General features: G+C 46.4%; 1 protein-coding gene across 1 annotated transcript in view; it reads left to right on the top strand.

Moving 5' to 3' along the window:
• LDLR (low density lipoprotein receptor) overlaps positions 1–10767 on the top strand; it is a 32276-nt gene extending 21509 nt beyond the window's left edge. The window contains exons 12-18 of the mRNA XM_055003273.1: positions 692–831; positions 3625–3766; positions 3886–4038; positions 4151–4360; positions 5410–5487; positions 5774–5931; positions 7089–10767. Coding sequence (XP_054859248.1) covers positions 692–831; positions 3625–3766; positions 3886–4038; positions 4151–4360; positions 5410–5487; positions 5774–5931; positions 7089–7124 — 917 coding nt within the window. The 3' untranslated portion in view covers positions 7125–10767. The remainder of the gene's footprint in view (positions 1–691; positions 832–3624; positions 3767–3885; positions 4039–4150; positions 4361–5409; positions 5488–5773; positions 5932–7088) is intronic.
• The last annotated feature ends 2380 nt before the right edge of the window (positions 10768–13147 follow it).

Genomic DNA, 13147 nt, shown 5'->3' with positions numbered 1-13147 from the left:
GGGATACCAACTGAAAAAGAATAACATATTCTGTGAGCTCTAACCAACATGCTCTTATAATCAAGTTTCCTCAAAAGTCTTTTCATTAATTTAGTTAACTCACCACTACTCAAAGTGTCAATCAAATCATGGCTGTTGTCCAAACATGATAATTTATTTATCCCAATCACCCGTATGATGATCTGGTATAACTAGTCCAAGAAGACCTGGTTCTAAGTTTGATTTCAAGATCCGGATTTTTAAGTTAAATGCTCTCCTCCAAGTCTTTAATTCATAAGACATCTCCCCAGTCCTGGCTCTCAAAGCTAATCCTGATACATATCCTGGAGTTCCCGTTTGGGAGAATAATTTTCCGCAAAGGGAAAGGAGCTAAGAATGGCCTTTTTGGCATCTCCTTGTTAACAGAGTGTGCTTTGGCATACAGCTTTCAAACATGCCCTCCTGGAATTTGGCTCCAATTTGGAATTTGGAGCAAGTGAGGCAGGAGTTCAGTAACCTGGGCTGGAGCTGCTCATACTGAGATCAGCGGCCTGGTTGTAGCTTTTCACTAGGCTGCAAGAGAGCCATGTGCAGACTAGTCTGCGTGGCCATCTTGCTCACTCTCCGTCAGCTGCTGTTAGACGTTAATGGGCTTTGCTTCTTGCATGTAGACAGAAAGGGAATGCTTATTGCTGTGCACCTTCTGCCTTAGATCTGGCCAACCAGCGCCTCTACTGGGTAGATTCCAAGCTCCACTCTCTTTCCAGCATCGATGTGAATGGGAGAAACAGGAAGACCGTCCTTGTGGATAAAGAAAATCTCGCTCACCCTTTTGCCATCACTGTCTTTGAGGTGAGGCAGATTCATAAATGGCTGACTGCGTTGGGGGGGAGAGTCAGAGGGTCGCTATCCTGATGGAACTTCCCTTTTGTTTTTCCTCTGTGTATTGCCGAAGCACTCCTATTCTTGCTGCAAAAGTGTCTGCTTATCAAAAAAAGGCTTTTCCTTTCCTTTCTCTTGCTGTGGCACTCAAAAAAAATCAGCCACCAGTCCCAACAGGAAACAAATAGGAGTTTCAGCACTACAAAGGTACAAATTCTATAAGAGATTGCAGCACATGTGGCCATAGCTTCTGCAGCAAAAGATGGAGCTATCTTAGAACTTTTCCTACTGTTTAAAATGCAAGTTTGGGAATAGTTCTAAATGAGAAAAGCATGACTATGGACAAATGTCTACTTCCTCTATAACACAAAAGGTGATTTTAATGATTTCCGCCTCATTCCCATTTTCCCCCTTGCTGCTGCCTCCGGCCCATCTCCGCCTCCTGCACCCCTCCCTGTGCCGTCCAGAGACAAATTTCAAGTGACAACCGTTTTAAAAACAGTTCAAGTTCTTTAAAAATTGCTGACTTTTCCCAGTTAAGATTGCGTGTGGCTGTCCCAGTTCTTTAAAAATTGCTGCCAGGTCCTAATCAAGGTGGCGTGTGGTTGTCCCAGAAGCTCTTGTGTCATCATCCCCTCGTGCCATTTCAGATGCCAAACACAGCAACCGGGGAGGGGGGCTGTTTCGGCAACTGAAAAGGGGCACATAAAATGAACAAGAGCTCCTGGGGCTGCTGCACACACGATCAGAATTGGGGATACGTGGCAATTTTTAAAGAAATGATGGCCACCAGATTCACTGGGGGGGGGGCTGGTTGCAGTCATTGGTGAGAGGGATGGGGAAAGGCGGCCACCATGTTAGAGGGCTCACCTGGCATCCTTGGGGAGAGCCTGCGGCCAATCAGTTCGAATCCCCACCAGCCTATCAGGAATGGCTGGGGGGGGGGCTGGCAGGGGGGGGGGTTGAGCTCCAGACCTCAGGGAGGCAGTTCTCCCTCTGGTCCGGCAGCTTTTATTCAGCTGCTGCCCTGCTCCTCTCTGCACTTGGCTCTTGACAGCACATGAAATGAACAGCTCCTGGGGCCGCTGCACAAATGATCAGAATTGGCGACATGTGGCAATTTTTAAAGAGCGACACCTACTTTTAAAAAGACACTGTCTTCGGGATGGAGTCGCAGTTTGGCCCTCAGACTTACTGTCCCCCACCCACCCTCTTTGGCTTCTGTTCCTCCTGCCTGCCTCCCCCCTGGGGTTTCCTTCCCATCTCCTGCCCACCTAGCTGCTAACTCATCTCTCCACTTCTACTAGTGTGGCATGGTTGGAGAAGTGGATTGACAACAGGAGGGGAAGAGCCAGCAGGCCGGGGAGGCCATCTTGCCTTCTTTTCACTGCTGCTGTGTTTTGTGCCCGAATTCCACCCTTTCTTGGGCATTGTTTGCACCTGTGCTGGTGTCGCAGACTTCGGCCCCATTCCTGGCAGCGTCAGTGGCTGTTCCTTCCACATTAAAACAGTATCCTTCTGCATCAACACAAACGAACCTTGCTCCTGAGGGAAGTACGCAGCTCCCTCCAGTGGGTAAATGCCCTTTCTGGCGATTCAGAGGATAGAAATAAGCTTCCTTAGCTGGGGAGTTCACTGTGTCCACCAGGTAGCCCAGGGGTGGTGGAGCAATTCCAAGGCCAAACCATGAACCTCAGGCCATCTGTCTTGCTGTCCTAGATAATAAAGAGCACACTCGCGACTTAAAAACGCATTGCCCATTTCAGCAACTAGCACTTTCTGTTCAGTTCATTCCACCCTGGGAACAGGGGGAAGAAAGTTGCCAAGTCACCTGTTGTTAGATGGCTCAAGGCCACCTCTGCTTCCTTAACTCACAAACTCCAGCATCTTCTGGCTCCCTCGGGCATTGCTCCCTGTTCCACTGGGGCAGCCGCCGCCTCACCTGTCCTTTCCACTAACATTTCTGTTCACCTTATCTATAGAGTGGCCCGCAGGACATTTGCTCTCCTCTTTGGTGAGGGACTAAAAACTGGAACAGGACATCTGGGCTGCGGCAGCCTTTGGCAGGCCAGTCCTCCAGCAGGTAGTTCCCCCAGTCGTTCCCATTTGTTTCCTATCTGGGATGACGCAACATCTCGTCGAAAGGATACCTTCTGTGCTGATGGAGGATGAAACATTGGATTTACCATGAAGGTTTCTTCTCGTCATGGGATCGGAAGGTGTCCTTTCTCACCCTTGTTGGTGGCTGAGGAATTCTGAGGGAAGGGCCATGTGGTGCCTATTCTTAGACATCTATTCAGAATTCCTTGCTTGCATCCTTCTGGCATTTCTCCTTCTGATACGTTTTCTGACTCTTAACAGTGTGTCTGGTGTCTTTGGTCAAAGCTATTCCCGTCTTACAGTTTTGCAATCTGTAGATTAGGGGCCTGCCTCCAGCTGGATAGGGAGGCTGTTGCTCCACAGACAGGGCGTGTGCTTAAATGCAGTTGGGAAGCCTAACCTATCACGAGGATCACTTCTAAGCCACAGATGGTGGGGAGTTGAATACCTTAGTGAGCCAAACATTTATCCTGATATTCCAGATATCCTGATATTCCACCATCAGTGGAATATCCTGACATTCCAGGATCAGTGCATGCTGGCTTATTTCTAAACGGGTCAATATTTTCCCGTTACTAAATTTCGTGAGTAGGCTTGTGGTTAAGAACGAACTAGCATCCAGGAAATTTCTAATCTGAATTTTAACTCTGGATTCTCATGCAGGATAAAGTATTCTGGACGGATCTAACAAACGATGCAATTTTCAGTGCCAACCGCATCACTGGCTCCGATATCGTCAAAATGGCCGAGGATCTGTTTTCTCCAGAGGCTATGACTCTGTATCACAATGTGCGACAGCCAAAAGGTATTTGTTTCAGGCGCTTATTTAATCCACATATCCCTAAGCACGCTGTTTTCTGCCCTTGGGTGCCTGAGGTAGATTCCCAGACTCTGCTCTTGAAACTCTCGCTCTTTTATTTGAAGGTGTCAACCAGTGTGAGAATAATGGCATCCCGAATGGAGGCTGCCAGTATCTGTGTCTTCCTGCCCCGCAAATCACTCTGCACTCTGCCAAGTACACCTGCGCCTGTCCTGACGGCATGCACCTGGCTACAGACATGAGAAGTTGCACGACAGGTACAGACCTTGAAACTCAGGTGCCCTTTTTAAGACACGCCCCCCTTCCCCTTGTAACATTTCTGTTTCCTTGGGGAGAGATGTTGATTTGTTGTTCTTTCTCACTGCACAGATAACGTTGTCCCTGATGCCTCAACTTCTGTCAGTGCGAAACCGGTGCCATCCACCGTAAGAACCACAACTGTAGCACAGCTCCTTACCAACGCTCCAACACGCAAAACTGGACACCAGCCTCCTACTACTGCCCCCACTGTGTTGACCAAAAATGCCACAGGCCTTCCTGGACTTACCACCCCAGAAGTGGTCACCTTGTCCCAGCAAGGTAAGAAGCCCAGTTCTAATCGTTTGCTCTTTCCTACAAGACTCCCTTGTACCTCAGCAATGAGTTCAGCATTAGGAAACCTTGACTGATGGTTCCTGGGGTGTATGGCTCATCACGGAGTTGCTATGCTCAGTACATGGGTGGGACACCACCTAAGGTATCCTATATACCTAGCCAGTTTGGTGTAGTGGTTCAGAGCAGCAGGACTCTAATCTGGAGAGCCAGGTTTGATTCTCCAGTCCTCCACTTGAAGCCAGCTGGGTGACCTTGGGCTAGTCACAGCTCTTTCAGAGCTCTCTCAGCCCCACCCACCTCACAGGGCGTTTTGTTGTGGGGATAATAATGGCATACTTTGTCAACCGCTCTGAATGGGCATTAAGTTGTCCTGAAAGGCGGTATATAAATCGAATGTTGTAGTAGTAGTAGTAATATATGTACCATGGTTGAGATCCATTAACTGGAAGAAAGGTGGGATATCAATGTAACATGTGCTTAAGTTGCCGGGTGTCAGTCAGTCCAGCCTTTCGCTGCTGGAAGGGATTTGAATCATGCATTTATAACCAATATTGGTAAAGCTCTTCTTACTCTGACCGGGGTGGGTGCACCTTGGAGATTCAGGGGGATACAATAATTCAGTGACAGAGCACATGTTTTATGTGTAGAAGATTGTAGATTCAATCCCAGGATCTCAGGTTTGGTGAAACCCTTGAAGAGAGAGAGCCTTTGCCCCACAAAATGGATGTTGCTGCGCCAGAGGGGCGCATGGGCTTGACGGCACAGGGCAGCATCCTATAGAAATAGAGCATGGGGAGAAGTGCGCTGATGTGGTGGTGTCTGGACTGTTCAATAAAGGGATGAATAAATTTGGGCCACCGCGGGTTTTATTTCAGCGGTGCTAAAACGGAGAAAGGCAAAAATGAGCTTTCCTGTTTGGTTCAGCACTGCAGCTGTTAACAGGAGCTGTTGTGCTCTCTTCTCCCCCCCCCCACCTTAGATTTAGGAAGTAGGGGATATGTTTCATCTTAAAAGTGCTTTGTCTCTTCCCCCAGCACGAAATGGCATTGCTGCAGAAACTGATGGTGAAAACCATGGTAGCCGAACAGCACTCTCTATTGTCCTACCGTTGGGTAAGTTGTGTTTTTGTTCCAGGCAGTGTCTGTGGCTAGAGAATGGGATGGGGTGCCCTTTATTTAGCAGTGATACTTTTATCCAACCTCAGTAGCCAAAACAACATCGCCCGCCTAGGATGCTGCTAACGGATTTGGGCACATTTCGTTATTTGTAATGAACATTACGCTTTGTATATTTAACTTAACAGTGGGTTAAGCTGTGGCTTCTGGCTCTAGTGTTATGTGATCTATTTCAAGTTCTGCTTACAAGTTAGCTAACGCCTCTTCCTGGATTTCTTTTCAGTGCTGATCAGTTTAATCTCCTTTGGGGTCTTTCTGGTTTGGAAAAATTGGCGGCTCAAGAATATCAACAGCATCAATTTCGACAACCCGGTCTATCAGAAAACGACAGAGGATGAGGTTCACATTTGTCGGAGTCAGGAAGGATATATTTACCCGTCGGTAAGCTAAACGCTGATGACAACTGGAATGCTGGGAGTCTCCCAGGTTGGTTATGGGTGGCATTAGGGCTTTTTTTCTGGGGAAAGAGGTGGCGGAACTCACTGGGTTGCCCTCGGAGAAAATGGTCACATGGCCGGTGGCCCCGCCCCCTGATCTCCAGACAGAGGGGAGTTGAGATTGCCCTCCGCGGAGGGCAATCTCAACTCCCCTCTGTCTGGAGATCAGGGGGCGGGGCCACCAGCCATGTGACCATTTTCAAGAGGTTCCGGAACTCCGTTCCCCCGCGTTCCCCCTGAAAAAAAGCCCTGGGTGGCATCAGGCAGTGTTTTGAGTGTTTTAAATGGGATACTTTGGGTTTCTTTCACTTCCTTTAATGTTCATCGAGGTACCTTGTTCACTCACATTACATGCGCCCCTTTGCCATTTTAAAAATATTTGCCTGATATTTTTTAAAATATCCATAGATGATTATATTACTCCTCACTATACAAGGAAGAGTGCCTTCAGCAAAAGTCCTTGCGCGAAAGCACTGTGTATATGAATGCTGACCACTGCGTGAATCCAGAACATAGTGAATTTTCGAGCGTTAGATTTTAAGAATGACTTCCCCGAAAACGGGAAACACAAAGCACAAGCGGCCGTCCTTCGAGTACATCAGTGTGTAACGGCTTTTGGACCGTGATGACAACTTTTAGCCAGCTAAGCCAATTCTGAACGAGTTGCTTTGTTTGCAGTGTAATGATTTACAGAAATGGCTGTTACGCTTTAGCATGCAAGCCTGGGGAAAAGACAGTCCCTGCTTTGTGGTCTTCATGCCGTCGCAGCGATGTGATGGGTCTGTGGGCCTTTGCAGACCTACATTTCAGAAATGTCTAGAGCTAGAAGTGTGAGAAAACCTTCCTTCACAGATGGTGCATATCCAAAACATATCCAAAGCATATCCTGCTCATTTGGGAAGCCTCATCAACCATTTTTTTTAAAAAAATTCCAGAGCTAGTTTTCCTTAATTTCTTTCAAAAAATAGTTTGTTCTAAGTATGCTGTTTAAGGTACTGTTTCCTTTTCTCAGTGGTAGCATTTAAATGCTTATGGTGCAAAGAACTGTCTCCAAGCCCTTTGAATAACTTTTTCATTTCACATCTTTTTTTTTTTAAACAGAGACAAATGGTCAGTCTAGAGGATGACGCGGCCTGAACCTTCGGCACCGGAAGTGCCTCTTTCCAACCTTTGCTGCTCATTTTCTGGGAGAGAAGTTTCAGTTCCCTCTCAGTTGTCCTGGCTAACACCACTTCCGGAGTGACTTTATGGACCTTAATCTCCCCTTTTAAAAAAAAAAGACCGACAGAGACAGTACGTGGGTCACCCGTGGTCTTCACAGCCCTGAGCAAATGAAGCTTGATGGTCTCGTTGGGTTTTTATTTTTCCGCATATTTATTACGGTTTTTTGTCTGCCGCGCTGCCAAGATGCTGATCTTGCCTGCTGGGCCTGAGGTTTCTTTTTAGCAGGGTTTCTTCTTTCGTACACCCTGGGCAGGGTTTCTTCTTTCGTACACGTGAAGGAAAAGTAGGAAGTTATGGAAGGGAAGAAAGCAAAACTGGATGCAAGTTGGGGAGTCTTAGGACCCTCGAATGGGTGGCTGACCTTGTCTCTTGTTCCACTGAAGGTACCCACAGGCAGACATGAAGCAAGCTTGGCCGGGAGCCTTAGCTTGAGGTTTCGAAAGCCAAGCCTGTGTCTGGCCCAGGCCCGAGAAGCCTTTGAAGCGATCCCACCGCTTGTGCCATAAAACAAGAAAGAGTGACTTTGCTTGCTGTGGCCAAAGAAAACAAAAACTCTGGGGTCTGTCTCATGCTTCGATCCGGCTGGAAACCTGTTTGCGGGCCCCGAGGTTCCAGTTCCTCTTTCCCTGCTAGCCTACCTTGCACTTTGGTTTCTTGTCCTGCTTCGTGACACGTGTAGCCTGTATTTAACTGTTTGCACTTGATTCCTTTGTCTCTTGTCACATGTGCTAAGAAATCCAGACCGATGGGGAAAAGGAAAAGAGTGTTCTGCTCTTTGTGCGTTTGGTGCCAACGAACCGAGGGCAGTAAGATCGGGCTGGCCAGGAAACCAGGGAACTCGAAGCCATTCTCCTGCGCTCTGTCTTGAGTGCAGGGTTCCCGTTGCCTTAGCCGCCAACTCCTTATGCCAGGGATTGCTTAACAATTCTTTCCTGCTTTCAGGCTTCGTCTTGCTGTTGTTTTAAATGCTATTACCCCCCTCCCTTTATTATGGGAGGGGGCTTCAGGAGCGAAATGCGGAACGGAGTTGCTAGTCCCGCTCTGGTTCTGCCTCTTCGTTTCAAACGTGACACGTGTCATAAAAGCGGGCCGAGTCTGAACTGCTGTTGTGCTGCTTCTGCGTCTTGACCTTTTGGGAGAGCCCCTCGTCTCTTCTTGCTGCTTTTACAGAGCTGACAGTAGGTGGTTCTCTGTGGTCCCGAGGCAGCCGGATCAGATTGCAAATAGTAAATCTGCTTTAACTTAACCCTGTCTCCTCGACAGGGATGGACAGAAAGTCCCGCTCGCAGGACCTGTAATGCCAAGCATTCATGAACAAGACCTAGAATAGCGAGCGGAGACTTCATTTCATTCATGGCCTGGCACATCTAATTCCCTCTCAAGGAAGGGAAAGAAAGCACTATATACTATACTGAGGAAAAGCACTCAAACCTTTTGGCCTGAAGCTGTGAAAAGATTCCAACCTCTTCTTGTGAAGGTGTAAATAGATACCTGTACAGCACTGAGATACAGATATAGATTATATATATATATATATATATATTTCCTTTGCATAAAAGTTGCCTTCTGGTGTGTATTTGTACATATGTTTATAAAATACATGATTTATTTATTTCTAAGTTTATATTCTTACGGTTTCTAATTAATTTGGCTTCCTATTTCATCCCACCTCTCCCTGTGAGGGATTTTTGTTTTTGTATCTTGAAGTGAAACTTGGGGCAGAGGGTATATGTGAACGGAGAGTGTATGACTGAAGAAATCAGGTTAGCTGTGATTGTGTTAATCTGGAGTAAACCTGACTCTGTGAACACTGTAAACTATACACATTTTCAGAAATGTATTTTACGCAATGTATACAACTGTCTTCTTTTCCACTTCAGTATCAAGCATTTTGAATCTGTCTCCCCATTAGAATAATCAAGTGATGCATTGGTTACTAATTATCTACTATCTTGTTTTTCTTCATTAAGGTGCTCTTAATGCACCTTAATGAAGGTGGGGACCTGAAGACCAGAGAGTGACTGTCTCCTATCTTTTGCAGTATTTATGCGTATGGTAACATGGCGGGGACGCTCTTCTCTTCAGCAGCATCTCTCGCTTACTACGGCACGTGTACACGTGCGCTGCATCTTCCTGCCCTTTCAGCAGGGACGGAGCTGGATTGAAACAGGCTCGTCTTCTCTCCCGTCACTCTTGTATTGTGACTTCTTCATCTTACATTCATCTCTCTTCAGCAGCTTTACATGCTGTTGTCAGATTTAAAGCATACGATGGTTGTGGAACTCGACAGATCCTAAGTTTCTTTTTCAAAGAATAGCTTCAGAGCTCCAAACATCTGTAGAAACATCATGCATGGTCCCCCGTCCCCCCCCCCCGCAAAGGATAGTCTCATCCGTTCTGTGTGGGTATTTCTGTACTAGTTCTAGGGCCTCACAATGAATGGGTTTTTGTCTAAATGAAATGTTGGCGGCTGAGTTGGCCAACTTAGATGAAGGATGGCACTCTTTGTCATTGTATTTGATCCGCTCATGCCCGCAACGCCTTCCTTCTGGCTTAGGGTCACCGGTTGCTAAGACATTAAAGCAGCGAGATGATTAGATTGCTGCCGTGACATTCAGGAGGGATAGAAAGGCCTCTTTCATAGGAGCTCTGACGCAGACATTAGTTAGCAGGCTCCTCTTCTGCCGCTGGTGGTCTGGTCTTGATCCGTCTGTTAAAAAGCCTGCTGTGAGAGGCCTTTTTCTACGCACATGTTGGTGCTCAAATGACAGTCGTTTTAAAGCTGCTTTGGGTTCCGAATGGAAATGGAGAGAAATTTTTAACCGCTAGATTTTGAGATGGGAATTATTCTATCTCCGTTCTTCCGTTACTTTCCCAATGCTTCCTATTTGGAGGTACTGGCTCTGCAGATACTAGGTAAGACCCTCAGTGGCCTACTCTTTCCTTTTATGAATTTCTGCCCTATGAATCTCTTCTCCATCTCATGAATTAAAATTCTAAGCATTTCCTGGGGCTTGGCCAGCTAGGTTCTAGGTGTGCTGAACAATGAACTTGCATTAGTCTCACTGCAGCTCCCAAGGTACAATTTTATCAAAAGCAAGAAAATCCAAGGAGCGTTTATTGAGCTTTTATTTTTGCTGTTTTCATCTGTGTTACGGACAAATTCCTCGAGGAATGCCCTGGAACTCGGAGAATGCTGTGCCCCTCTCCCCCTTGGTGTGTTCCATGCTTGCTCTAGTTGACATTCTATTTTGTCCTTGTTTGTTGAGACACCAGTGCCCAAACGTGAAGCCCTTTTGAGCCTGGACGCCTTCATCGCTATGATGGATCCAGATTTCCACACGCACACGGCGTATCCTTGGAAGTATGATAAAACAGCCAAGTCTTGGCTTTACTTGCGCCTCTTTTCTTAAGGTCTTGATTATATGTGAACATCTGACAGGACAGGAATTTTGTTCTTTCAGCTGCACTGAGATCTAGGGCTTTTTAAAAAAATAAAGTGTTCTTTGTCAAAATCTCAGGGGTCTTCCCCAAATAAATCCTGAAATATATTGAATATTTCTTCTGTGTTTCTCTTTGGCCTGTGTCTGAAAATCCAGAGAGTCCCCCGACTTGCTTACTCTACAGTCAACTCAGGAACTCAGAGCAATTAGACATCTCAAAATATCTGTCACGGGAGTTGGGAATGATCACAAAGCAGCCAGAGTTCCCATATATAAAAGTTTGACTGGCAGCAGCTTTTTAAAGATTTCAGGTAGAAGTCGTAAGTTCCTTTAGCTCTTATGGGATGGAACTAGATAGAAAGCAAGCGCTTTGCTACTGAGCTACAGCCCCTTCTCATGAAATGTCAGAGATGCAGCTTCTAATTAGGCAAGCTAGGAAAAGCTGCTTCATGCAGTACTACCTTTTAACGAAAAAACCCTAAAGAACGTGAATTCCCCCTTCAAAAACGGGTGTTAAGGGAACAAAATCTGTGCCTTATCAAAGATCCCAACTCCTAACTGTACCAAAGGCTTTAGATAATGAAACAAAAAAAAACAGAATTTTTTTTTGAAGAACCTGTGGCTTAGTTCAAATAATTTATATGGGTATTCCTTGTTTTAACTCTTCCAAGTTACTGGTTTTGGCAGTGTTCTTTTTTTAGTACAGGCATTTGCAGAACACGTTTGTCTGGGAAGAAACTTAACATTCAATTTATATACTGCCCTTCAGGACTTAACGCCCACTCAGAGCAGTTTACTAAGTGTGTTATTTTTAGCCTCATGACAATCGCCCTGTGGGGTGGGTGGGGCTAAGAGAGCTCTGAGAGAGCTGTGACTGACCCAAGGTCACCTAGCTGGCTTCAAGCAGAGGAGTGGGGCATCAAACCTGGCCCTCCAGATTAGCGTCCTGCCGCTCTTAACCACTACACCAAACTTTGCTTCCCTTAGGAGTGTCCTGGAGGGAATGTGATGGACGGTGCCAGTTTTTAAGCCCTGCCCATAAGTACGTGCCACCTGAGCTGTAGCTCTACATTCCTTGTGTTTGTTCTCCCTTATGCCTTAATAATTGCATGTTGCAGTGCTTCCTGTATCCTGTCCAGCAATTCCCACCCCACTCAAAAATATAGACAAAGGTCATGCTACTGAACATCAGTTGCCCCATTCAAGGCAGGGAGTTAGCCATTCAATAAGTCATTTTCCCCTACAAACCATGGAGAGGTGCTTTTGAAGTGCTACATCCTCTTACTCTTGTGCATAGTCATCAACCCATGACTCAAGTCCCTCAGGCAAGCAACATTCAAGACAGAAGGAAATGCTACTTTACTTATGAGGAATTAAATGGACTTCACTGCCAGTGGATAGAACAGTGGCCATGAACACAGGGACAAATGATGGGTCTGTCTACACGTGACATCGGACACATGAAGAACATGTATTGAGAGATGCAATGGTAGCTGGGAAGGGTATAGAGCTGGTGACAGGGCAAAGGCTTTGCTATACACTGGAGCTGTGTGAAGTGGCTATGAAAGGCCAGAAGGGAAACCAGCCCATTAGAACCTCTCCAGGTCCAAGCCTGGCTCTGGAAGGCAGCTCCAGCCTATTTCCATTCCTCGCTGCCCTCTGGTTGTGATCCAACCCAGTTTTAGACTGGAGAGGAGAAATTGACAGAGCCTTTGGGGTAGCGGAGATGAAATCTTTTAAAACTACGCTTCCCAGCTAACACTGCATCTCCCTATACTTGAGAAACATGCAATGAAGCATCCCGTGTAGAGACACTCTACATGTGACAGTGTCCCTACGGCTAGCATGGGGACTCCACCACCACCATTTTAAGGTAATTTAAAAATGCTGTTCGAGCCCCCTCTTGATCTAGCTGGCATCACGGCAGTTTGAGGTGCTTGCCCCCCCCCCCCAAATGCACCGGTGTGTGTGTGTGTGATGAGCCCAACCTTGACATTTTTAAATCACCAACATCAGAGAAGAAAACAGCTGGGGCGATGTTCCTTCGGACCCGTGCTGTGCATTCACGTCCTCATTATCTTGGGTCACAAGACCCACCCCACCCCGCTTTTTGCTATCTGATCCCATTACAGAGATTTTTGAGGAACGTTTCTAAAATAAGACACTGGGATAATTTTGTTGAAGTCTTACTCCACCGCAAAGGTAGGGAACGCTCTGTCCAAGTGAAGAGTTCGTGTGCGGAGGAATCACCAGAGATGTGCAGAAAAGATGCCTAGTGAACCAGGCAGTGTGTGGAGTTGTTGCAATTACACAAAGATGGATCGGGGCCTTGACATTCGACACTGATATTAGGCCATTAAATTAATGCTCCATGAAAATAAGAAAATGTTAGGCGGGGAGAGAGATACATTTATGACATGTTAGTTACTACAAACTTTTCTTGAGCAGCTGTACTAGGAGTACTTTTAACACTAACATCACCAGAGTCATAAA

This window comes from Eublepharis macularius, chromosome 19, assembly GCF_028583425.1.
Source record: "Eublepharis macularius isolate TG4126 chromosome 19, MPM_Emac_v1.0, whole genome shotgun sequence".
Classification (NCBI taxonomy): domain Eukaryota; kingdom Metazoa; phylum Chordata; class Lepidosauria; order Squamata; family Eublepharidae; genus Eublepharis; species Eublepharis macularius.
The sequence above is the reverse complement of the archived record's forward strand: the minus strand, read 5'-3'. Positions and strand labels throughout refer to the sequence as shown.